The sequence below is a fragment of the Catharus ustulatus genome, chromosome 1 (genome assembly GCF_009819885.2).
Source record: "Catharus ustulatus isolate bCatUst1 chromosome 1, bCatUst1.pri.v2, whole genome shotgun sequence".
NCBI lineage: Eukaryota > Metazoa > Chordata > Aves > Passeriformes > Turdidae > Catharus > Catharus ustulatus.
This window is the reverse complement of record NC_046221.1, coordinates 2,408,618-2,433,379: the sequence shown is the minus strand read 5'-3', so window position 1 is coordinate 2,433,379 and position 24,762 is coordinate 2,408,618. Positions and strand designations below refer to the sequence as shown.

The 24,762-nt window shown below is 45.2% G+C and overlaps 1 protein-coding gene across 1 annotated transcript in view; it reads right to left on the bottom strand.

Moving 5' to 3' along the window:
* The window catches only part of OBSCN (obscurin, cytoskeletal calmodulin and titin-interacting RhoGEF), a 165,378-nt gene that overhangs the window by 70,966 nt on the left and 69,650 nt on the right, over positions 1–24,762 (bottom strand). The window contains exons 44-61 of the mRNA XM_033070065.1: positions 23,715–23,978; positions 23,066–23,329; positions 22,396–22,659; positions 21,174–21,437; positions 19,235–19,498; positions 18,534–18,590; positions 17,782–17,799; positions 17,369–17,635; positions 16,422–16,688; positions 14,941–15,207; positions 13,487–13,759; positions 10,898–11,164; positions 9,750–10,019; positions 8,925–9,191; positions 7,257–7,523; positions 5,270–5,536; positions 4,360–4,632; positions 870–1,136 (exon numbers count right to left, since the gene is read on the bottom strand). Of these exons, the coding sequence (XP_032925956.1) occupies positions 870–1,136; positions 4,360–4,632; positions 5,270–5,536; positions 7,257–7,523; positions 8,925–9,191; positions 9,750–10,019; positions 10,898–11,164; positions 13,487–13,759; positions 14,941–15,207; positions 16,422–16,688; positions 17,369–17,635; positions 17,782–17,799; positions 18,534–18,590; positions 19,235–19,498; positions 21,174–21,437; positions 22,396–22,659; positions 23,066–23,329; positions 23,715–23,978 (4,347 nt within the window). The remainder of the gene's footprint in view (positions 1–869; positions 1,137–4,359; positions 4,633–5,269; positions 5,537–7,256; positions 7,524–8,924; positions 9,192–9,749; positions 10,020–10,897; positions 11,165–13,486; positions 13,760–14,940; positions 15,208–16,421; positions 16,689–17,368; positions 17,636–17,781; positions 17,800–18,533; positions 18,591–19,234; positions 19,499–21,173; positions 21,438–22,395; positions 22,660–23,065; positions 23,330–23,714; positions 23,979–24,762) is intronic.

Sequence of the window (24,762 nt, the reverse complement as noted above, 5' to 3'; positions counted from 1 at the left end):
GATATATAATTTTCTTTAAAACAACCCAAACTGTTTATCTGTGTACTTTGGAAGTGCTGGTTTCCCTTTTCATGGAAAGTAGCCAATTGCTAACCCTATCTTCTCTGGGATCCTTTTAGATTATGTTCATTAAAATCTTTTTAAACCCCTACAATGGAAAGTGCTTATCAATGTAGAAAACATTATAATAAATAACACCCTGTTCTTTTGCACTAACAACCAACTCCAGTTCAGCAAGAAGGCAAAATAGCCATAAATATTCAGAAATCAGAACCTGCTGTTGCTGATCACACCAATTCACTTGGTAACCAAACCCAGGAATTCCACATGCAGCAAAAAACCCCAAGAAATTTCCATGTAAAATCCTAACTTTATGTTAATTTTTGTATATATTGTTCCTCAGATTCTCCACAAATATGAGTGTGGAGGTAATTCCTGAGGAATCACTGTTTGAAATAGGTAAATTACCAAGTTCATTTACTCAGCAAAATAAAATGGAATTCCAAAATAAAATGGAGTTTTGATAACAGCAAAATAATATTCACATTATTCCTTTGGACCAACACTACCCCTGTGATTTTACAGTTCAGCAGGACACATCCCATCACACTGACATTGCAGCTCACTGCACAAGGGGTGGGATGGCCAAGTGGTGTAATGAGTGAGTGCTAATTAGAAATAAGATAATGCTGCACTTTCATATTCAATTCCCATTAGCCCTCAGCTATTTTTATCCTCATTTTCAGTACTGGAGTGAACACCAAGAGCAGGTATCTGATGTGTCCCTCACTGCAAAGCCTTTCCATGATTTTTCTCCCTCTTTTCTTTGGAACCCACGGTAGTCTTCCTCTCTGGCTGGAAGACCTCACCTTGAACATCAAGTGTAGCCATCACTTTAATGCCTTCAGCTTCACAAGAATAGATGCCAGTGTCTTCTGGGACCGTGGGGTTAATTTTTAGCATGCTCACATTCCAGTCCTGCTCGATAATCACTCGCTGCCCATCTGCATGTATTTCCTGATCATTTTTCTTCCAGATGGCGTGCACTGGCCTAGAATACTGGCATATGAACTCTGCTGGGCCATCTTCATCAACAGTCATGTCCTGCATGGGACTGACCACTTCAATGGTGGGATCTGTTAACCAACACGTCAGGAAGGACATGCATTAGTGGATCCCCATGGAAATCACACCTTGGAGGGTTTTTGCCAAGCACAGAGCCCGTGGGGAGCAAGCAGAGTGACAGTGCAAGCAGGGGGGTGGCTGGGCACACTGGGGATTAGCAGTTTAGTCCGTGCCTGTGTCAGCATCAAGCAGGATGGAAGCCAGACTGGTGCATTAGAACATGGCCATTACACTGGGAAATGGGCCACCAGGAATTAAGGCTTGTGCTGGAACAGTCCTGAGTTTGGACTGCTGGCTTAGTGTTTCTGAGATATTCCAGGCTGGGAAGCACTGGATGTGAAACACTTCTGCTTCCTGAATGTGGGGAGCAAGGACTGCAGTGAGTGGCTCCCTGCAACTCTCAACCTCACACAGCAATGGGAAAACACCACAAACTCTACTGGAGGCTCCTGTGTGACTAAAACATAACTACTCATCAGAAAGAAACACAGTCCTCAAATGCAGACACTCATTCCTGCCCTGGGGTGGTCTTGGCTGTCAGAAATCACATGAGGAGCAAATATCCAGGACAGCTGTGACAAAAAAGGGGCACTCCACGGGAGCAGATTAATATTGTTTTGGCAATTCTCCTCCGCAGCAGACACATTGTTTGGAGAAAACAAATAGGATTTCCTTTACAGTATTTTATCTAGACTGACATCTCAGACTGAGAGCCCATAAAATGCTGAGAGCAGCTGGATTTACAGCTGAAGAAGATCCATGAGGCTGCTTTAAAACACTTTTAGAACACTAGTTCTGCTTCTTGTGAGGCAGCTGTAAGGCACAATAGATATATCTGACCTAAAATACTGTGAGCTTCCAAAGCAGCCAAGAGTCCCTCCTGAGATGTCAGACTGGACCATCCATCTACCATGCAATGTGCAGGTCAAAAGGAAAAATATCAATGCAGTCTGAAAATGGAAGTTTCTTTGAAACATCAAAAAATTGATAGGGCTACAAAGGGATATAAAAAGATGATAGTCAGAGAAAGCTGAGATCTCATCAGGAGCTGGACACGAGGATCCTTCAGGAGTCCTTCCAGCTCAGGACATCCTGTGATTCTGTGATGTCCTCATTCTTCAAATAGCTGCTCTGCTGACAAGCCAGCTGGAATAACCCACACAGGATCTGTCTGGAGTGCTCCTGTTGAAACTGCTGCAGCAGGCTGAGGGTTTGGGATGCTCCTGGTAGACCATGGGCAGTTTTGCAAACATCATTTGGAAACTTGCTGCAAGGCTTGATCCCACTCACTAAGGTTCCCTCTGCCATTCCAAGGGGCTGCCACATGTGTTCATGGAGAGGAGGCCTCCAGGGAAGAGCTTGGAGATGTTCTGCTGACTGAAGAAACCAGCAGGTGTCTGTGCAGCTGGGGAGCACGACCCCATCCCCTTCCATAAGATGTGGAAATGTGTTTCTCACAGCAAATATCACCTGTGGTACTGCAGAAGGTGCTGGTTCCACTGTCCCCTCACTGTTGGGCAGGGCAAGGACCTTGGTAGCCCTGTTCACCTGTTCAGGAGCCCTTTGGGACTTAGGAGCCCCAGAACCTGCAATTCTCACCTCCCAGAGGAGCTAGAAAACAGCAGCAGCTCCTTCACCCTTTTCCATTCTTCCCCATCATCTGTGAAGCACCACTCTGGGTCAGGGAATGAATGCAGTTCCAGTAGGGTAATGATGCTGTGAAGGGCCAGCATGAAAAGTTGAGGTCTCCCTTGTTACACAATAAATCCAATTGCCAACATGCCTCAAACCAGGAGAATGGAACATGGAACAAAGTCAGCTTGGTGAACAGCAAGTCATGGATGGCTGGGTAGACTGAAATATATTTCAATCACAGATTTATGGTTAAATCTCTGAACAAAATAAAGTGTAAAAAATTTTCAATACAAGGATGGTTGGAATTTTACAAGTGTTTCACTTTCCTGTGAAGTCATGTGTTACTGACCTCAGTGTAACTGGGGTTATCCTAATCCGGTTAGAAAATACTGCTGCCATGACTCAGGTTTACAATTCAGGAATCCTGGCTTGATGGGAGCACAAAATATCCACATACATGTGTGTACCTGCATGCACTGTGGGGTTGGACTGGATGACCTCCAGAGATTTCTTCTGAAATCAATAACGCTGTGATTCCATTAAATGGAAATTTCTCAGGAGCCTTATATTTCACTGAGCAGAATACCTAACATTGCATTTATTTTTAATTGATGTTTCAGGCCCGCTGGAATTTTTTGCCTGGAGATCTCAGAACTAGGTTCTGTCTCTGGAAATGGATGCAAACAGACACAGGACTCGTGGGGTCTGTGCACTGTGTTGTCACTGCATCATTCCATATCATGAAGAAGTGATTTCTTATTTTATCTTTGCAGAGAACCAAATCTTCTGAATTTACAAGGGACACATGATGCAGAGGAGACATCAACCACTGACTAAAATTCCATACTGTGGATCATTCCTGTTATGGCCCAGTTATAGCACAGGAGTAGATTTGAATAAAGATCCTTTATATCCCTTTTCCAAGCAGGGAATAAGCCTTAATTTTGCCTGAAAAAAATAACAGATCTTCCCCATGGCTGTAAAAGGACTGGGTGGGAAGGAGCTTGCTTTATCAAGTCTGGAGCTCAGTGTTATTTGCAGCTTTTGGCTACCCTTACCAAATGGGAAAAATATTTTTTCAACAGACCAGAAAGATTTGCTAGTTCACGGATGAGCTTTCAAAAATGAGGTGCATTTTGAACCTGTGTTACTGGAATGTCACACACCTGTTGGTTTCCAGGAACGGCCCAACATCCTGTCCTGGGAACATGCTGAGCTCAGCACAGCATCCCAGCTGTGGAGCAGCACAGTTGTAATTTTGGGAATCACCACCTCTACAAGATTCTGTGGTATTATGAAAAAAACCAAGCTGAAGTGGGGATATAAAATCAGGTGCTACCACAGATGTTTGTGCTCATCTCTTCCTTGAGGTCAGGTGAAAGCAGCAGCCCTGACCCTGCAACCCCCCCTCACCTGAACCACTGCCAAAACCAGCGTGGTTGTACCCAGAATAATTCTGTGGTGCCTTGCAAGGGTGGGAGGGCTGCAGGGCACAGGAGAACCATGAAGGATTTAGTAAGGGTAGCCTGGAAGGCAGAAGCACCAGCACATGGAGCAGGTCCGTAGGTGGCCACGTGTTTCTTGCTGACAGGGAAATACCTTTGACCAATAATTTAGCTGAGGAGATAAGGGGCCCAGCTCTGAAGGTGACAGTGCCCGAGTCATGGCACGCCACGTCATTGAGGGTGAGGGTGTGGATCCTGCCGTCCTGCTCGGAGATTTCCGTCACCAGGTTGTTGTGGAGGGGGGTCCCATCGAGCCACCACTGCACATTCCTCACGCCCGGGTGCGAGAGCTCGCAGGTGAACGTGGCTGACTCGCCCACAAAGACGTCTGTGCTCCTTAAACCAGACACTATCACTGCTGCTTCCTCTGCGTGACAGAGCGAGAGAAGGTGCCAAAGGAAAACAAAAACAAACGCGCACGAGTCGCTCCCTGCAGGGCCAACCCGAGCCCAAGGGCAGCGCCAGGAGAGTTAAACTTGTAGTGCTCATCCAAAGGGAAAAAAAGAACTAAAATTTTCTTGAAGAGAGTTAAAAACTGCTTGTAGGAGCAGTGTGTGCAAACATTTCACTGGGAGGAAACTCCACTCCTTGCCCAGGTCATGCCTGGCTCTCCTGTGTGTTGCAACCATCTGCAGAAGTTGTATGAGGCAGAGAGGTACTTAAAGATTTAGATGTTCAACTGAGTGCTTTAAAAGAGTAATAAGATTATCAACAGTGATAGAAGCTGCCATCCGTTGTAACAAGAATTTCAGTATTTTTACGACCACTGCTCCAAGTTTTTCAGCAGTACCACCATCTGTTCTGAAACACAGTATGGTCAGTACTTTAAACTAGTTTAACTTAAAAAGATGGGTTGAACCCCAGCCTGGAAGTGAGTGTTAATATCTTCACTGGAATCAGGAGAGAAATGAATGGATTTTCAGTTGTTTGACCAGTTACTCTCAAAGATTTTGGAGTAAGAAATCCAGGCAGAAAACCATTTCCACCACGTGCCACCACCTTACCTTGCACGTACACAGACCCCGTGGTGATCTCGTATCCAGTGCTGCAGGTATAATCCCCACAGTCATCAGGCTCTACACCATGGATGACGAGCTCAGCTACGCTGCCCTTCAGCTTCAGCTCGTACTTGTCACTGGGCTCAATCACCACCCCTCCTTTCCTCCACTCAACGGGAGCGTCCGGCTTGGAGATCTCACAGCGCAAAACAGCCGTTCCCCCTTCTTCAGCCTCTACGTTTTTCAGCTCTTTGTTAAACAGCACTGGCAGTACTGCAGTGGAGAAGCAACTGCATCAGTGACAGTGCTCAGAGGTGAGCAGCCTGCTTGTAGCTCCTCCAGCTGGGCTGTTCCCTTCTTTCTCAACCACAGCTCGCCTGCTGGTTGAATGAGCTCGTGGAATGAGCAGAGATATCCAGTGCTGCTCCATGAGGGGCTGCCAGAGGTTGCAGGGCCTCTAAAATTCTTCACATGGCCATACTCAGTGTTCCCAGTGTGAGCACAGCACCACCAATCACAACACTGAGTCAGAACGCTTTAGGTTGGGAAAAACCTTTAAGGTCAAGTCCAGCCATTAACCCAGAACAGCCAAATCCACCACTAAATCACATCCCCAAGTGTCACATCTGCACATCTTTTAAATATCTGCAGGGATGGTGGCTTCACTGCTTCTCTGGGCAGTCTGTGCCAATGCTTGGTCACCCTTTCAGTGAAGAATTATTTCTTAATAAATCCCCCTTGGTTCAACTTGAGGCCATTTCCTCTCATCTTATTGCTTGTTACTTATGAAAATAGACCAAATAGACCAACCTTTACCTCACTACAGTTGTTAGTTGCAGAGAGTGATAACACCTCCCCCAAGCCTCCTCTTCTCTACGTTAAAAACCCCAGTTCCCTCAGCTGGCATATGAGATTTTGGGTGTTTAATCTCTAAAACCACACGCTCTGAGCAGGAGTTTGTTGTGGTGACTTAACTCACAATCTACAGGTGTGATCTAATCTAAGAGACATAGAATTCTTAGCACAAAATTAATAAAACTGAAAAATCCCAAGCAATAGAATTCTTAACACAAATTGAGTAAAACTAAAATCCAAAACCATAGAATTCTTAGTACAACATGAATAAAACTGTAAAATCCCAAGCTAGAGAATTCTTAATATGAAAAGAATAAAAGTATAAAATCCAAAAACACAGTCACTAAGAAAGGCAAAGAGCCACTACTCATGGGCTGCTCAGGCACTAAGAGATGCAATGGATCAATATAAAATGGACTTGTCCTTGGTGTGGTGAAATACTCCAGTTTGATTTCACAGACTGACAATGATAACTCAATAAAATTTCCACGTGCATGTGGCTCTTGGGGACAGGGTTTAGGGGTGGACTTGGCAGTGTTGTGTTAATGGTTGGACTCAGTGATCTCAGAGGCCTTTTTCAAACTAAATCAGAGAATGGTTTGGGGATTTGAAAGGGTCTTAAAGATCTAGTTCCAAGTGTTGCCTGGAAAGGCTGACTTGGAACAGAGACTAGATAGAGTAGAAGGAATAAAACTGGGATTTCTTGAAAGGATCCACCTTGGGCAGTGCAAGAGCCTGGCTGGGGCTACACCCAAATCAAATCCAAGATGGATCCTGGGCACGAGTTTTACACTTTCGTAAGTTTTGGTTCATCTACATATTGGGATTAATTGTCCAACCACAGCCCCAGGCTATGAAGCATCAGCCAACTGGTTTGCCCCCTTTCCCTTGCTGTTATTTTTGCTTTTTGGGTACTGGGTGTCCTTGATTCTCTAGCCGGGAAAGGATTGATTTGTCAAACTACCCTGTGAAGAGACCTAACACCTAATATGAACTTTCAGAGTTACACACTAAGCAGCAGAGATTCTGAAAAACATAAAAGCTAAAACCCAAGGCACCACAACCCCCTGCCATGAGCAGGGAACCTTCCACAGACCAGGTCTCCCATCCAGCCTGGCCGGGATGATTCTCGTCCTACCTTTGACCTGCAGCGTAGCCGTGGTCTGCTGATCCCCGGAGTCACAGGTGTATTCTCCAGCATCCTCAGCCTCAGCCCCGTAGATGAGGAGCTCAGCCCGTGTCCCCTCCTGGCGGATCTCGTACTTGTCCCCGGGCTGCAGCCGCGTGTCCCCTTTGCGCCACTCCAGGCGCGCGTGGGGCCGCGTCAGCTCGCAGCGCAGCACGGCCGTGCGCCCTTCCTCCACCTCCTCGTTCTTCAACCACTGTCTGAACAGCACTGGCAGGCCTGGACAACCGGGGTGAGGCAAAGAGGGGGGAAAATAGCGGGTGAGGCGAAAATAGAAGAATGTTTTATTGTTAAAAGGGTGCATAGAGCTATTCATGGAAAATTCTGGCTGGGTGTGCTTAAGGAGAGCTTACAGGGGTGCCAAAGTCAAACCTACAGAGAGGAGGAGGAGGAAGGAGAGTTAATTAGCAAGAAAAAATTTATTTCTATGTCAGTGACATTTCTCTCCCCATATCTCAATAATAATTGGGATAGAGCAATAATAATAATAATAATTCTTTTCACAAAGAATTCCCAGCTAAGTTCAGCAATTATTACTGAAGGTCATCCTTGAAATAAAATCATGGAATGGGATAAAATCACTCAAAGAACATGCAATTATATATAAAAGTATAAAATATACATACACATGTGTATATCTAGATATATGTATATTAGAATATATAGAGCATATCAGAAAATTAGAATATATAGCATATATTAGAATGTAGAATATCTAGAATATGTAGACTGGTATAATATAATAATATACAAAATAGAATTTTATATATCTATTTATTATTGTTATTATTATTATTATTATTACTACTATATATAATATATTGCAATATTGGAATATATAAACCTTGGGTTACAATCCAAAGCTTCAGATCTTGCAGCCAGAGATCAATTACAAAATAATCCAGGCTTGAAGGGATCTCTGGAAGACCCCATGGATGGAGATTCCTCCACTCCTCTGGATCTCAGTTCCAATGTCTGATCACCCCTTCATGTTAAAAGTTGGGTTTTTCCTAATCTGAATTTCTCTCACTGCAGCTTGCACTTGTTGCCTGTCATCTCCTTATTGAGCCCTCCAGAACATTCTGTCTCTCTCCTCTGTAGATCTCCACTAGGAAGCTGCAAGAGCAATGAGGTCTCCCTTCCACTTTCTCTTCCCCAGTTATCAAAAACAGCTGCCCTTGCCTCTGCTTATACTTAGAGCCCAGAATGGTTTAAATTAGAAGGTATTATCATCTTTTTCCAAACCCTGCCATAGTCAGGGACACCTTCTACCATCCCAGGTTGCTCCAAACCCCAATGTCCAACCTGGCTTTGGACACTTCCAGGGATCCAGGGGCAGCCACAGTTGCTCTGGGCAGCCTGTGCCAGGGCCTCTCCACCATCCTCATTTTAAAATTCTTTCTCACACCCAATCTAAATTTTCCCCCTTTTGGTTAAAACCATCATCCTTTATCCTATCAAGACAGAGTTTGTCCATGTACTTCAGGTGCTCCAGCCCCTTGACAAACTCGGTGGATTCTGCAGTACTTGCTCCACTGATCAGCATCTCTCTTGTAGTAGAGAGCTCTAAAAGTCGATGTTTCCTCCTCTCACCATTGCTGGGCACAGAAGAAGCCATACCTTTGACCTCCAGCCTGGCTGTGGTCTTGCCAGCAGCCGTGTGGCAGCTGTACTCGCCGGCGTCGGCGCGGCTCAGGTCGCGGATGACCAGCGTGTGCACCCTCCCCTCCTGCTGGATGCTGCACTTGTGGCTGGGCTGGATCACAGATGAGCCTTTCTTCCACTCCACGGGGACATCAGGACTGGACACCTCGCAGGACAGGTGGGCAGTGCCACCCTCCTGCAGCTCCAGGTTGTGCAGAGCCTTCACAAAAGTGACCGGGGCAGCTGTGGGGAGAGGGGACCAGCGCTGCTGCAGCATCCTCACCCAGCATCACCCCCAGGGCACAGCTGGGTGGCTGTAGTTACATTTGGAACCAGATCGAAGAGGAACAAACAGCACAAGGCATTGGCATGGGCCATCTTCCAAAAATCATTCTATAGTTCTTAAAAGAAAGGTTTTTCAGAAATTTCAGACTTTTTTTGCTTGGTAAATGTGATCTAAAAGCATCATAAGTAGGAGATTAGTCCAGAGCATATTCTTGACACTCTTCACTCTCCATAGCTGGATGGTCTTCAAAGGACGTTAATGTTAATTATTATATCAAGTGAAATCAAAGGATGTTAATAGTAATTATTATATCAAATAACATCAAAGGATGTTAATATTAATCTTCATTCCGTGTACAATAAAAACGACTGGAGTGACTGACTCAGGTGTATCTCTCTAACTTGCTAAATTGGATTAGCAGAATCTCCCCAAATTTCCCAGGCTCCCTAATCCCAAATACACCTCTCCATCAGTCAAAGCAGTGCCTGCTCAACCCCTCTTCCTGGGCTGCTCACCTTCCACCTTCAGCCGCGCTGCTGACGAATGCTGCCCCACTTTGAAAGTGATGGACCCACAGTCTTCCAGGGTCACCTTCCTCAAGACCAAGCTGTGCCGTGTCCCTTGCACTCTGATCTCATTCATTTCGTTGGATTGCAGGGGAACATCCCCCAGGAACCACTGGGCATCCTGAGCTGTTTCCCGGGACAGCCTGCACTCGAACACCGCGTCTTCCCCTTCGTACGCGGCCACGTCCTTCAGCCTCTCCACGATGGTGGCTGCTGGTTCTTCACGGAAAGGGCAACAGAGTTTGAGATCTACTTTCAAGTGATGCTTCCTGGGTTAAACATGTCGTTAGGCTCTCTCTTGACAATACTATGTTGTTGTTATTTGAGGTTCTAAATTGTAAATCTGGAAGTGTTCAGCTCAGAAGAGAGGGGTTATGGGGGGTCATAAAAAGGAGGTGGAAGGAATTTTTATAGGGGTACACAGTGACTGAAAAAAGGGAAATGGTTTCAAACTGAAAGAGGGCAGGGTTAGCTTAGATGTTAGAAAGAAATTGTTCCCTGTGAGAGTGATGAGGCCCTGGCTCAGGGGCTGTGGCTGCCCCTGGATCCCTGGAAGTGTCCAAGGCCAGGTTGGACAGGGCTTGGAGCAACCTGGGACAGTGGAAGGTGTCCCTGCCCATGGCAGGGCATTGGAACTAAATTATCTTGAAGGTCCCTTCCAACCCAAACCATCCTGTGACTCTAAACTCATGGAAATGTAGGCTCACGGGCACGTAGCAACATTTTACAATGCTACAGATGCATCATGCATGTGAATTATGCACACATATATGATAGTCTAAAAAGCTTGCAAGTTCTACTGTGTTGTGTGCATAACAAATATTTAATATGTGTATAATCATAATTTGTGTGTTGTGAAAAAATTGTCAACAGATTCCCACGAGTGGAAATTAATTCTCATTAAACCACAAAATCATGAAAAGACCCATTTCGAGAGATAACTGACCCAGTTCTTAGCCCTGTGAAACCTGTCACATCTCTGAGATCCCCGTGGTTCTCCTTGGCCACAGGACAAGGTTTAGCTGCCGAATTACTCAACCCTGTGCCCCTACCACGGTGCCAAGCAGTGCCCAGCTCTTCCCCATGCAAAGCCCCACCTTTCAGCTGCACTGCTGCCGTGGTTTGCTGGTCCCCTGTGTCACAGGTGTACTCCCCAGCATCAGCTTCGCTCAGGTTGTGGATTGTCAGCTCAGCCAGGGACCCCTCCTGGCGCATCGTGTATTTGTCACTGGGTCGCAGCACTGTCCCTGCCTTCTTCCACTGCACACTGGTGTTGGGTTTGGAGACCTCGCAGCTCAAAGTGACACTGCCACCTTCCTCAGCTTGCTGGTTCTGGAGTGGCTGTGTGAAGGTGACTGGAGAAGCTAAATCAAGAAAAATCAGAGGGGGAAAATAATCATGTGTCACTGCTGACTGTGCAACCAACCTTGTGTTTGATGAAACTCTGGTGCAGTCCTGAATTTGGTTAAAACTCAATTCCAAAGTTAGTTTAAAAGCAGAACAAGGAATGACAGAAGATGTTGGATTTCCAGGAGCTCTAAGCTCTCCTGAAGAATCACTGGACACTGCACACACTGAGCACCTCAAGGATTATGCTCCTTCTTGCACAGGAATGGTCATGGATACAGAATTTTGAGCATTTCTGTGGATGTATCTCCAAATGGGTACCAAAACCAGACCTCAAAAGTCTACTCCTGATATCCAAGTTCTTGTGTATTTGGGAGAGGGCATGGAAGGTCTTTCTATAATATTCCTTATTTGAAAACTGGACCAGCAGAGAAAGGAACCCTGTGCTGATGGTACCACGGGTGGGTCAAGGTGGAGTTTTGATGGGTGGATTTATGAAGTGCCAGATGTAGAAGTTTAGCTCCTCAAGTCCAGTTCCCTGAAAGAACCTCAGTGGCTGCACACTTACTGGTGTGTATCTACATATATATGTACATATATATTTATTTTTTCCAGCTAGTTGGCTGAATTGATATGTACAGCATGACTGCACAGGTTTCCTCAGCTTCCTGGGTTTGGAATTTTTTTCAAGGAGTGCTGGAGTGGCTGAGGCCACACACAGAGACACAAATGGGCCAACAGCATCAGAGGACCTGCTTACAGCACCAATATTCTGGTATCCTTGAGTCATGGAGTGTGACTGCAGGCAGGTGTGTGCCTTTCATGGGAGAGCCCTCAGGAATATTTCAAAAGGTGGGATTTAACAATATCCTGGCTCATCTTTGTTTTTCCTGATCATGTGTCTCAGAAAAAGTCACTTTGATATTGTATTTGCATCAGATCAGATTGGAAAAAAACAGATATATTGTCACATGACACCTATTTTAAAGATCTTTGACACTAGAAGCATTTAGGTGCCTTGCTCATTAGCTGGAGTTGTGTCCAAGTTTAAACAATTTCACCTGGATCACCATTTTTCCAGGCAGAACTACAGCTCAAAGGATGATTAAGCATCAAAACTACTCCTATCTTAATTTTAGCTCCTGGTTGTGTGAGTGACCAGAGAGAGGTCACAGGATCTCAAAGTGTGGAAGTAATTCCTGCCCTTGAGTCCCTGAATTTGTTAATTTGTTAAAGCCACCACAGGACTTCCAAAAGCAGAAGGACTCAGCTGCTTTTGACAGCACAGCACATCTGAAGTCAAGGACAGCAGAAAAAAATCCTCTTGGCAGAGTAAAGCAAGTTTCTTATGTTAAAAAACCCCATCACAACACACCTTTAACAGTCAAAGTAGGTGCTGTTTGTTCATTTCCATCATCACAGGTGTTTACCAGTCTTCTGCTTTTAAGTGATGAATCTTTAAAGTATGGAGAATCTTTAAAGTATGGACTGCTCCCTCCTGCCTGATTTCATTCTTGGAGCTTGGGGAGATCACCTGGGGGCCCTTTTCCATTTCACCTCAGCACTGGGCTGGGGGAGCTGGCAGCTGAGGACAGCTGTGTCCTCCTCCTGCACTTCCCTGCTCTGCAGTTTCTCCTTAAAGACTGGAGGTGGCACTGAATTACAAACAAAGCAAGGGGTTTGTGTTTGCTGTGCTTTGTTTTCCAGACCTTTGTCTCGTTTCCTGCAGTGTTAAAACTACAGCTGAATGGTTGAGTATCCAAAAAAATCCTCTGACTCCAGTGTTATTTACTGAGGAGCTAAAAGAAGCTTCTAAGAGGGAAGGAGAAGGATTTTGGATGGAGAATTTAATCAAAAGAATGAAGAAGGAAAGGAAGAGGAAGAGGAAGAGGAAGAGGAAGAGGAAGAGGAAGAGGAAGAGGAAGAGGAAGAGGAAGAGGAAGAGGAAGAGGAAGAGGAAGAGGAAGAGGAAGAGGAAGAGGAAGAGGAAGAGGAAGAGGAAGAGGAAGAGGAAGAGGAAGAGGAAAAAAATCAGATCTGAGCAACCTGACCTGGTTGAAGATATAGAGAGATTGGACCAGATAGTTTTTAAAGGTCCCTCCAAGCTCAAATTATTCTATAATTCTAAAAGAGGTAGTGGAAGCAATGGAAATTCCAGGTCTCTCCATCCAAGTAACGAAGCCAAGCTAGCAATTTCTCCAGGAATCACTGAGCTTTGGGAAGAGGGTGAAATGTCCCCTTCTTATCCATGGTGATGCAGTCACAGATGCTTTGAAGCACAAGCACCCCCAAGGCATGAGGGGGTGAAATATGGCCCTGAATTCACAGGGAGCCCTCACCTTTCACCCTGAGCTCTGCTGTGGACGTGTGGGGTCCCACACGGAAGGTGACAGTGCCAATGTCCTGCTCAGTCACCTTCCTCAGGGTCAGGGTGTGGATCCTGCCTTTCTCCACCGAGATCTCGTTCATCTCGTTGTTCTGCAGAGCCACGTCCTGCAGCTTCCACTCCACGTCCCTGGCGTTCTCGTGGGACACCTGGCACTGGAAGGTGACATCGTCCCCTTCAGACACCACCCTGTCCCTGAGGCCGCTCACGATGCTCACGTCAGGCTCTGCAAGGAGAAATGAAAGGGAAAACCTGGATCAAACCAGGCACCATGAGAAATACAGGCTGCAGTGACTTCTGGAAGTCACCAAAGCAGACCCAGGTTGCTCAGCACTTTGTCCTGCAAGGACCTCCAAGGGTGGAGGCAGCACAGCCTCTCAAACCACATTTCAAACTCTGCCTTCAGCATACTTGGTAACAGAATAAAAAAATTTAGATAGTGGCTTTACCACTTCTCCTTGCTAAGAGACACACTGCATATTGGTTTGGGGTTTTTTTAATGCTTGACAGGGTTAAAAAGGCATGAATGCTGGATGTCAAAGGCAGGATTTTGAATTTTTTTTCCATTTACACTTAGACATCATCACAGGACAACGTTAAAGCCTGATCCTCTCTGTTGTATTTCTGTGAACAGATCTGCATTTACTCGCTGCTGATGCTCCAAACTGGCTGAGGCCCTCCCTGGCTTTGTTTTCCCAGCAGGACTCACTGGGTTAATGTGAGCAGGGGTTCTGCACTGCAGTTTGCCTGAGTCCTGCCTCTAGGACAGCTGGGCACCCGTGCAGGGATCATACAGACAACCCCCAGCAGGCAGAGGCTGCAAATACCCCAAATCCCCAGGGGAATACCAAAGGAACCATAAATTCACTAAGGCTGGAAAAGACCTCTAAAATCATTGACTCAAACCATTCAAAAAGCAGCCCAATCTCCCTCTGAGCAAGCACAGTGGATATTCCTACAACTGAGGTCACCATCTGCACGAAAAATGCTGCAGCTGGGTGTGACGTGCAGGGGATCTACAACAGGGAGTAGCCCGTGGAGATGCTGGGGGTGTTTGTTCCACACCAGTGGTCCAAGCTAAGCTCTGCAATGATATCAAGGCCAGATGCAGCTGCCATGTGACTGGAAGCTGGGGCTGGACCATCTGTTCAGTCCCCTGCACATCATGTCAAGCAAATATTCCAAGCCATGAATCACAGATTACAGGTTATCCTCTCCTGTCCACCAAGTCAATCTTTGCCTTTGGTGCATCCACTGACCATAAGATTTTTTTAATGATACCCATCCTATGCTCCATATTGATCACAACAGCTCATTTTATGTGATGCATGTGTATATAACTCAACCATGCTGCAGAATCTTCATTTCCTAAAGGGAAAACTCCTTGTTCCAATAAACAGGTCTTGCCTTTCACGGTGAGTTTGGCTGAGCTTGTCTGGTCTCCAACCTTGCAGGAATATTCTCCAGCATCCCCAGGCTCCAGGTGGTGCACACGGAGCTCCCTGAGGGTCCCATCCTGCCACATTTCATACTTGGAGCTGGAGTGCAGGAGGGCTCCATCCTTCCTCCACTCCACTTCAGCTTTGCTGATGGAAATCTCACAGCGCAGTCGGGCTGTTCCTCCCATTTCCACCTCCTCATTCCTCAGCTGCTGCTTCAGCTGGGGTTTGATGGCTGTAAAATGAGAAATAAATAATACATGAGCTGTTTGCTTGAGTGCCAGGTCTGCACAGCTCAGCACAAGGAGCCTGGGCTCTGGTGCTGCAGCACAATTTTGCATTAAGCAGTGATATGAAAATAAAACCATTTTTTTCCATATGAACAGACCTATACTGTGTACTGATCCAGAGGATCAGAAAGTTCTCCAAATATCTTTATATCCCATAAAGTCCATGGCACCCACTTCACACCTTTTAAGCATCTGCTCTGCAAATTGGAAACTCCAACACACGAAGGTTCTGACTAAGCAAAACCTGGCACTTTCTGTTTAAAATCTGTTCACTTTTACAGAAATACTCCTGATTTCCAAAAGCTAAATAATGTAAAGCTTTACACTAATTTCTGATTTCTCAGCTGTTTTTCCAAGACCCAGATCATCATCAGTGAGTCCTTCCAGATGATGCACAAATGGACATTTATTCAAGTAGAGTATGGAACAGCTCAGACAACAGCTTGTCACTGCTGGAAACGAGAAGGGGATATCCATGGGGGGTGTGAGCAGTTGGAAAAACAGGAATCTTAGTGCCTGTGGTTCCAGTAAAAACACCACTGTGAGACAGGTAAAGCAATCAGTGAGCTCCTTCACCTTAGTCAATGCTGGGGCTGCTTTTGGAGTCAGAGTCAGAAAAATATGTTGTTTGAAAGGTTATGGCTTAGATCAAAGTCACAAATTCCACCCAACTTCGAGACAAACACAAAAATTTCATAGATGGTGCTGGGATGGCCCTGTTTGAGCAGGGAGGTTGGAGCAGTGACCCACACCATGATTCTGTGATCACTCACAGGCATTATTCCTGGTCTGGTTAAACACAGCTTTCTCAGAATCTTCACAGGGAGATTAAAAATAGCAACCTCAAAATGCTTTTTTTTGTGTGATGTGTGATTTGCTATTGATTCAAGGGAGCCAGCAAAATCGCAGAACACCAAAAGGAGTTCTGTTAATATTTCAGAATTCCCACAACACAAAATCCCTTGCTTTTATCATATCAGAGGAAGGGGTCAGTGCACTGCACTCTGTGCTTTACAGGCTTAAAGAAGAACCCTGTCCCACCAGATTCACTACTCTGCTTTAAGACTGGGCAGCTCTTTTCCTCCTTATCTTAACTTTTTGGATCAAACATCATTCCCACAGTTCCACCAGTGCCTCTCCTGCATCCTGCAATGCTGACCATTCACTGTGAGGACTGCAGTGCTCTGCTGATCTCCCGTGTCACAAGTGTAATCAGAGGCATCCTCTGGCTCTACATTGTGGATCACCAGCTCAGCTGTGCGCCCACTTAATTTCATTTCATATTTGGCACACGGGAAGAGCTCCATGGTGCCTTTCCTCCACTCCACGGCCGCGTTATCCTTTGTCAGCTCACACCGGAATTTCACCGCCGCTCCTTCCTCTGCCTCCTCGTCCTTGAGCTGCTTTTGGAAAAGAACTGGCAGAGCTAGAAGAGAAAAGATCAACAGGATCTTTTAGTGAAAGCTGAGTGAAGTCCTGGTTAACACAGACTGGCACTTGGAGAACAAGAGATTCTGCTTTTCACTGATATTCCTAGGTAGGATCCACATTCTCTAATTTTCCTGGAGCAACTAGGAGATCTTGCTGCATCAGAAGGAGCCATCTGCACCCATAACATTTATTTCCTTTGCTCCTTGACTCAAATCCTTCCCAGTGGTGAATTCATTGAATGATTTTATCCTTCAGTTGATCTAACAATGATCTCGAAAGCAAAGGACTTCAAAACTCCGTGGACAGCCTTGAGAGGTCAGGGATGTCGTTGTCTATCTTCTCACAGGATTTGAAAGAAAATATTCTTTTAAAATATTCAAACAACATGTCACGCGAAATGTCCAGATGTTATATTAAATCATTGCTTTTCCTTTAATTTTGCCTCAGGCACAAAGCTTGAAAGTATTTCCTATGAGAACCCAAAACTCAAACACAGCTCTGGAAGAACAAAGTACCATCCTCTTCCATTCTTATTAAAAATAAAAAAATCCTAATATACCAGACAAAAAGGACAATATTCATAGAGAATAATACACTTTAAAATATTCATATTGCAGTGGTTGTTTTGCCTGTTGGAGGAGCCTGTTTCTTCAGGAGCCAGCTCACAGCACGTACCTTTGACATTGAGGGCTGCCCTGGATTCCTGATCCCCCGTGTCACAGCTGTATTCTCCTGTGTCTTCTAATCTGAGATTGTGTACCAAGAGCTCTACCAGGCATCCCCTCTGCCTCATTTCGTATTTCTGGCTGGGCTGCAGCCCCACTCCTCCTTTCCTCCATTCCACTGCAGTTCTGGGTTTGGACAGCTCACAGCAGAGCGTGGCTGTGCTTCCTTCCTCAAACTCCTTATTCTGTAAAGGCTGCTTAAACGTGATGGGCAGTGCTGTAAAATTTGAGAGGAAAAGGTTTCAAGAGTGTTTTAGTACAAGAAAGATCCAGTCCTACCCTCATCCTTCAGGTATGGCTTATTCTAATGATTCCATAATCCTGGGGATGCAGCTCTCTGTCTTGGCAGAATCTTTCTTGAACCATGAAGGGAAACAAGAGCTGAGTTAAGAAAGATCTGATCTTAGTGGTCAACAGAATGGCCTGGATTGGGGTCTGAAGGAGTCAGACCCTCCTATGGAAGCGTTTCCATGCCAGCTATGGATGCTTTAGGCAAAAATCTCTGGGAATTTCCCCTCTTACACAGATCCCTGTCCCTTAACAGAGGTCTGTGAGTTTGAAGTATTAAACAAAGAGAATTTCTGCCCCAAATAAGGCTTGTATCAATGTACAAAATACCAGGTTAGTACTGATCTCTTGGTAAGAGATCACAGTGAGGTGATAAATGGGAGGGGAAATGCAGATTTCAGTGAAGGCCTTGCTCTGCATGGTACCAGCAGTGAAGGGGCACAGGTGTGGATTCAAGCTGTCTGCAGCCAGCATTTCAACCTGAAGTTCAAGCCTCCAGTAACAACACAGCATATTCAAAAATCACAGAATTATCCCCTAATTGTTGATTTTTTTACCATCCCAGGCAGGCATTACATCCCTTACCCCATTCCCATATCCAGGCACACTCCAGCACTCAGGGCAGGAGGGTTCAGAGCATTTTTACACCATTGCAACATTCAAAGTCAGCCTAGTTGAGGCTGTGAACAACCTGGTCTAGTGGAAGCTGTGCCTGCCCATGGCATGGAATGAGATGAACTTTAAAGTCCTTTCCAATCCAAACTTTTTTGGGTTTCTATGATTTAATTGCTTTCACACCTCAGATGCTGCAAGAAGAACCTTCCCACCTTGCTGTGTGCCACGCCCATTGTAGTGGTTATCTTGTTTAAAAAGGGCTGGTAGGGCTATAAAACAGAAATATGATTTGAACCTACTGCAGCTGGGGCTTGGGAAAAAGCAAGAAGAGGGAAAATGAAAGCACCAAAAGAGAAGGTTTTTTTCCCAGATGTCTCTAAACCTCAATGCTCTAGATTCAAACTATGAAGCTATTTCCCCAGAGAACTAATAGAAATATCTGCAGAGCAAGAAGAAATGGATTTCAAGAAGTTACATTTGCCATGAAATACATAGAACTAATCTATGATCTAAAAATGGAATAATAGTTTTCCTACTGTAAAAGTAACCAGTGTGCTGCCCTGATCACTGAAGAAGTGTTCTGAGATCAGCAGGGAATTTTCAGGGTTCAGATTCCCTCCTCATTCAGAGACCTGCAAGAGTTCATCCTCCCTCTTAAGGCAGGGGATTTGAAGAGTTCAGATTCCCTCTTAAGGCAGGCCACTTGCAGGAGAGATTTTGATTGTTCTGACAGCAAAATACAGAAAAAAAAGCATTTAAATTCCCATTTTCTGCCTGACCCCTCCATGAGCTGCATAGACCAGGCTATTCTGCACACCTTATGGTTTTCAGTCTTTTCCTTTAGCACCACTAACCCACAGTTGTTATTTTTATTTTCAGAAGGTATCACAGCCTCTTCCCTTCAGTTGTTTACCATTGACTGCCAGCGTGGCACTTGTCTGCTGCTCTCCACACACACAGGTGTAAACTCCAGCATCCTCCTCCTCCAGCTCATGGATAATCAGCTTTGCCACAGCACCATCCTGACTCATTTCGTACTTGCTGCTCTCTTTGAGCACCTCCTGTCCTTTCTTCCACTCCACCTCAGCAGGTTTTGTCAGCTCACACTGCAGAGCAGCTGTGCCGTTTTCCACAGCTTCCAGGTCCTTCAGCTCTCTCTTGAATTCTGGAGGCAGCACTGAAGAGTGAGAGAGTTACCACAGAGAGGGTGAATTTTTCCTTAAAGCACAGCTTGGTGAGGTGCTGGGGGAAAGGTTTCACCAAGCCCTGATCCAGGTCAGTGGAACACCATGGAAAATCTTCTCCAGCTTCCCTGGACACTGGATCAGGGCAAGGAAAGAGATGAACCAGCAGAGCTGAGGGGGACAAACACCAGCAGGGAATGTTTTCCCCAATTCTACAAAAGAGGGAAGCACAGAGAGGAACCAAAAGCAAACAGAAAGGGATGGGAACAGAGATTTGGGCAGGTTTGGAGGATGTTCACCCCAAGGATTCCATTACCATGAACTGCTAAGGCAGCTCAGTTCTTCTTGGAAAAACAGAGGCACAGCTGGAGGATGCAGGTAAAATGTGTTACAGATGGAGGGTGTCTCCAGGGAGGGGTGAGGAAGGAGCAGGGGAAAGTTGGGAAGGTTGTGGCAGAGGAAAGTTGTCAAGGATGGGTGAGCATCAGCCACAAAGAGGGGAAAGAGAAATGAAAATATCCTTGTGGGAATAGAGAACCTAACCCTTTTGGGTTTGCCCTGGCTTCTACAGCAGAACTGCACAGTCCTCAACAGGTTCACACCTGCTCTGAGCTCCTCAGTTCACAGCTATTGGTGTCTTCCACAAACTTCATGGCCTTGCATTCCCTTTTCCTGCTCACAGAGCTGCCCTGCTGTGCTCTGACTGTTCACACAGCCCCTTACTCATCCTCACTCTTCCTTCCTTGAGATATCCTTGAAGAGGCACGTTTGGGACTCACAGATTCTTCTTCTGGACCCCAGAGTAAATCTCCAGCTGCTGAATTCCAGCCTTGGTTCTTGTCTCAGAACACATTTTTCCCATTTTACAAAGTTCTTGTACCCATTGCAACTTGTATCCTTGAAATAAATGAGGTGACCTTCACACATTAACTAGATGGGATAATGGGATGTTTCATCTGTTTAACAAGGTTGGAGATCTCAGATCTCAAAATTAGCACCCAGTATTAGAGACTCAGTTAAAATATCCAGGCTAGAAGACAAGCTTAGCCCGAATTGGCACAGTTCCCATTCCAGCACTGTTAAGCTGAAACACCAGACTTGTTTGTCCAGCAAATTGTTCAACCAACAAAGGAAGACCTGAAGGAAGTCACAGAAAGAATTTATTCCTTCCTTAGAAAAATCAGTGTCCTAATGGAAATGTACCTTGGGCATCAGGACAGAGATGATGTGCACAAAGCCCAAAATGAACATAACAGAGGAAATTATAACTAGCTGAGCCTCATTCTGGATATTCCTTATTCCCTGTATTAAAATGGTTGGTATTGAGAATTCCAGAAAGGAATGGCAAAGAACAAGCAGATTTGTGGTTTAGAGAACAAATGCAGGAAAGGAAAGACCAAAGAACAATGGGGCTACAGGGCAGGAAAGGGAGAGAAGAAAGAAGAAAGGAGAGCAGCTTGTGTTTAAGGAAAGGAAAAGGCAGAAGGATGGCACAGAGAAATGCAGAGAGGCATTTTCCAGTTTCCACAGCCTGCAGGTGAGGAGGGACAGGGAACATTTTCAACTTGAAGGAAGTTCTGTTAATAAGGATGAAATGGAAAATTGAGCAGCTGAGAGCAGAGGACAGAGGTTTCCAGTGAGGAAAGAGGAGGGGAGGGATGGCTTTACCCTGGACTGTCAGCACTGCTGTAGTCTGCTGCTCTCCACACACACAGGTGTAGGCTCCTGCATCCTCCTCAGCTATTTCATGGATCACCAGCTCTGCCTTGAGCCCTTCCTGCCTCATTTTGTATTTCCCACTTGGTTGGAGGATGCTCTGGTCCTTCCACCACTCCACTGGGGCAGCCTTGGAGAGCTCACAGAGCAGGGAGACTTCTCCACCTTCTTCTGCTTCCTTGTCCTTCAGCTCCTCCTTAAACACTGGTGGCAGAGCTGGAGGATGTGACATGGACAAAGGGACAGCAGAAAACCAGAATTAAACCTCGTTTTCACTTTGAGATTATTTCCCCTCTTGCCTTTTTCTCAGTCTATTATAGATATTCTTAGCCATAACAAGTTCAGAAACTCTGAAAGTTCAAGTGTAATGTGATTTCAGTCACCCTGAGGGATCAGTTCCCTGGGGTTGTGTTGTTATTTATAATGAAAGAGCAAAACAAAGACCCAGACCTCAGGTCAACAGCACTCACAAATAACACTGCTGGATACAGAACTATTTCACCCACACAAATGTCATTATTTGGAGGCTGCTGTTGTGAGTTTCTGGTTTGTTTTTATTAAACTGTTACAGCCCCATCTACATGAAAGCAGACAGATTTCAAAATAAAACTATTCCTAGTTTTAAATTGAAGTTTGAAGGGTCATTACATCCAATAAGAATTTTAGATCCTTATTACTCCTCACTTTGAAAATCATAACTCAAAGACAAAACAACCTACAGGAATTAAGCTCTGGAATGATAACACTTCTCTCACCCTGAATCTGGAACCTTAAAAAAAAAAATACACAGCCAGAGAATTTCCTCCTCTTTCTGCTTCCCTAACCCTCAGTTCTCCTTTTCCAGTTCCTGGAGAAGAGGGACCTGACAGCCCATAGCTGGGAGTTTTGGAGAATCTGTGGTGTACTGAAGAGACCTACAGGGCTGGAAAATACAAATATCCAAGAAGAGGAGACTTGCACAGAAGGAAACTTCTCGTTTTCTCCTTTTAAAGGACGGATTAATAACAACCCAAAAATTCACCAGGATGCTTTCTCAGGAAGAAATGAGTTATAAATAGAATGAAGGAAGAAGGGATAAAAACAAAGATAAACTACTGACCCAGGGAAGAAGCAACTACATTTCAGAATTATGCCTATCTCAAGAGATTTATCAATTTTAGTAAGTTCTTTTTACCATGAACTGTTAAGGTTGCTGTTGTCTTCTGGTCACCACACACACAGGTGTAATCTCCAGCATCTTTTACTTCTAGGTCAGGAATGAGCAGCTCTGCAGTGCTGCCAGACTGTCTCATTTGATATTTGTCACTTGCTTGGAGCACTTTGGGCCCCTTTTTCCACTGCACAGGAGCTCCTTTGGTTAATTCACATCTCAGAGTGACTGATGCTCCTTCTTGGGCTTCTTCATCCTTCAGCTCCTCCCTGAAAAGCACTGGCAGGGCTGGGAATGGAAAGCCAATACAAAGTGTATTTAAACTGAGAGATCAGCACTGTGAATTCTCAGCTGAAGTTCAAACCTGGCCAAATCAGGGGTTTGAGGTTATCACTACAAAGATCTGGAAAGTGGAACCCAGGAGTAAGACAAGAAGTGCTGAGATGACCAAAGCACAAGATTTAAGGGAGAATTTGAAGGATAGAACAGGACAGAACATCTCAGCTGGTCTGACATTTCCTGGGTGCAATTCCCTGGAACCCACAACACAGCAGTGTGTGTGCAAGGAGAGCCAGTGCTGTCCTCAGCTCCCTTCTCAGACAAAAAATAAACACCTGGACAAGAGCTGGAAACAGGTGGGGGTAACTTCATGGGGGTTCAGAGGAACAGAAAATGGACAATCATCTGCATTTACCCTTCACTGTCAGAGAGGCTGTGCTGTGCTGCTCCCCACACACACAGGTGTAATCCCCAGCATCCTGCAGCTCTAGCTCACGGATTTCCAGCTCTGCCAGGGCACCCTCCTGCCTCATGACGTATTTTTCACCTGCCCTGAGTATTTTGTTGCCTTTCTTCCACGCCACAGCTGCAGCCTTGCTCAGCTCACAGCTCAGAGTGGCTGTTTGGCTTTCCATGGCTTGCAGGTCCTTCAGGTCTTCTTTGAAAAGGGCTGGCAGGGCTGCAGGTCACAAAATGCACAGAGGACATTAAAAATGACATGTGGCACACGGGCGACAGGAGGGGTGGGGTGCTACAGAAGCAGAGAACACTTCAGGGTGGAAACAGGGTGTTTTCCTCATAATTCTGGGACATTGGACAGACCAAAAGACAGAAAGAGAAAAGCAGCGTGGACACAACCAGATCTTACAGAGAATTTACAGATTTAAAGAAACAATTCAGCCACAGGTGAACACACAACCTGTACCAACGAGCTGGCACAGAAATCCACAATAATACAATAATATTGTTTATAATACAGATAACATGTTTATAATACAGATAACATGTTTATAATATAATACAGGTAAATAACACATAAAATAATACAGATATATTATCTTTACCATGCACTATCAAGGCTGCTGTAGTCTCCTGCTCTCCACACACACACGTGTACTCTCCAGCATCTTTCAATTCCACATCCTGGATTAGCAGCTTCCTGACCTTGCCCTCCTGCCTCATTTTGTACTTGTCACTGGCTTTGAGCAAGGTGCTGCCCTTCCTCCACTCCACGGGGGCAGCTTTGGTCAGCTCACAGCTCAGAGTGGCCACTTGACCCTCGGTCACCTCCTGGTCCCTCAGGCTCTCCTGGATGCCCGCAGGCAGCACTGAGGATGCAATGGGAACAGGGTTAAAGGGAGAAAACACAGCCTGCAGGGGAGGGCATGCATGGGAAGGAAAGGTGGGGAGGTGTCTGACATCTCCTTCAGGGGTTGGGTCCTAAAACCACTCTGTACACGGAACTGGGGAAAGGTTTTACCCCTACATCACAAAATTCATCCTCGTGGTCGTGCCACGCATGGCCAGACCCAGATAACTGTGCACAGGTAGCAGTGGTGATGAAACAACTCAACCACAATGCCAACAACTCACACCATAATGTCAGCAACTCAAACCATAATGTCAACAACTCAAACCATAATCTGAAAAATTTACATCATAATGTCAACAATGCAAACCATAATCTCAACAACTCACACCATAATCTCAACAACTCACACCATAATCTGAAAAATTTACACCATAATGTCAACAACTCACACCATAATGTCAACAACTCACACCATAATGTCAACAACTCACACCATAATCTGAAAAATTTACACCATAATGTCAACAACTCACACCATAATGTCAACAACTCACACCATAATGTCAACAACTCAAACCATAATGTCAACAACTCAAACTATAATCTCAAAAACTCACACCATAATCTCAACAACTCAAACCATAATGTCAACAATGCAAACCATAATCTCAACAACTCAAACCATAATGTCAACGACTCAAACCATAATGTCAACAACTCAAACCATAATGTCAACAACTCAAACTATAATCTCAAAAACTCACACCATAATCTCAACAACTCAAACCATAATCTGAAAA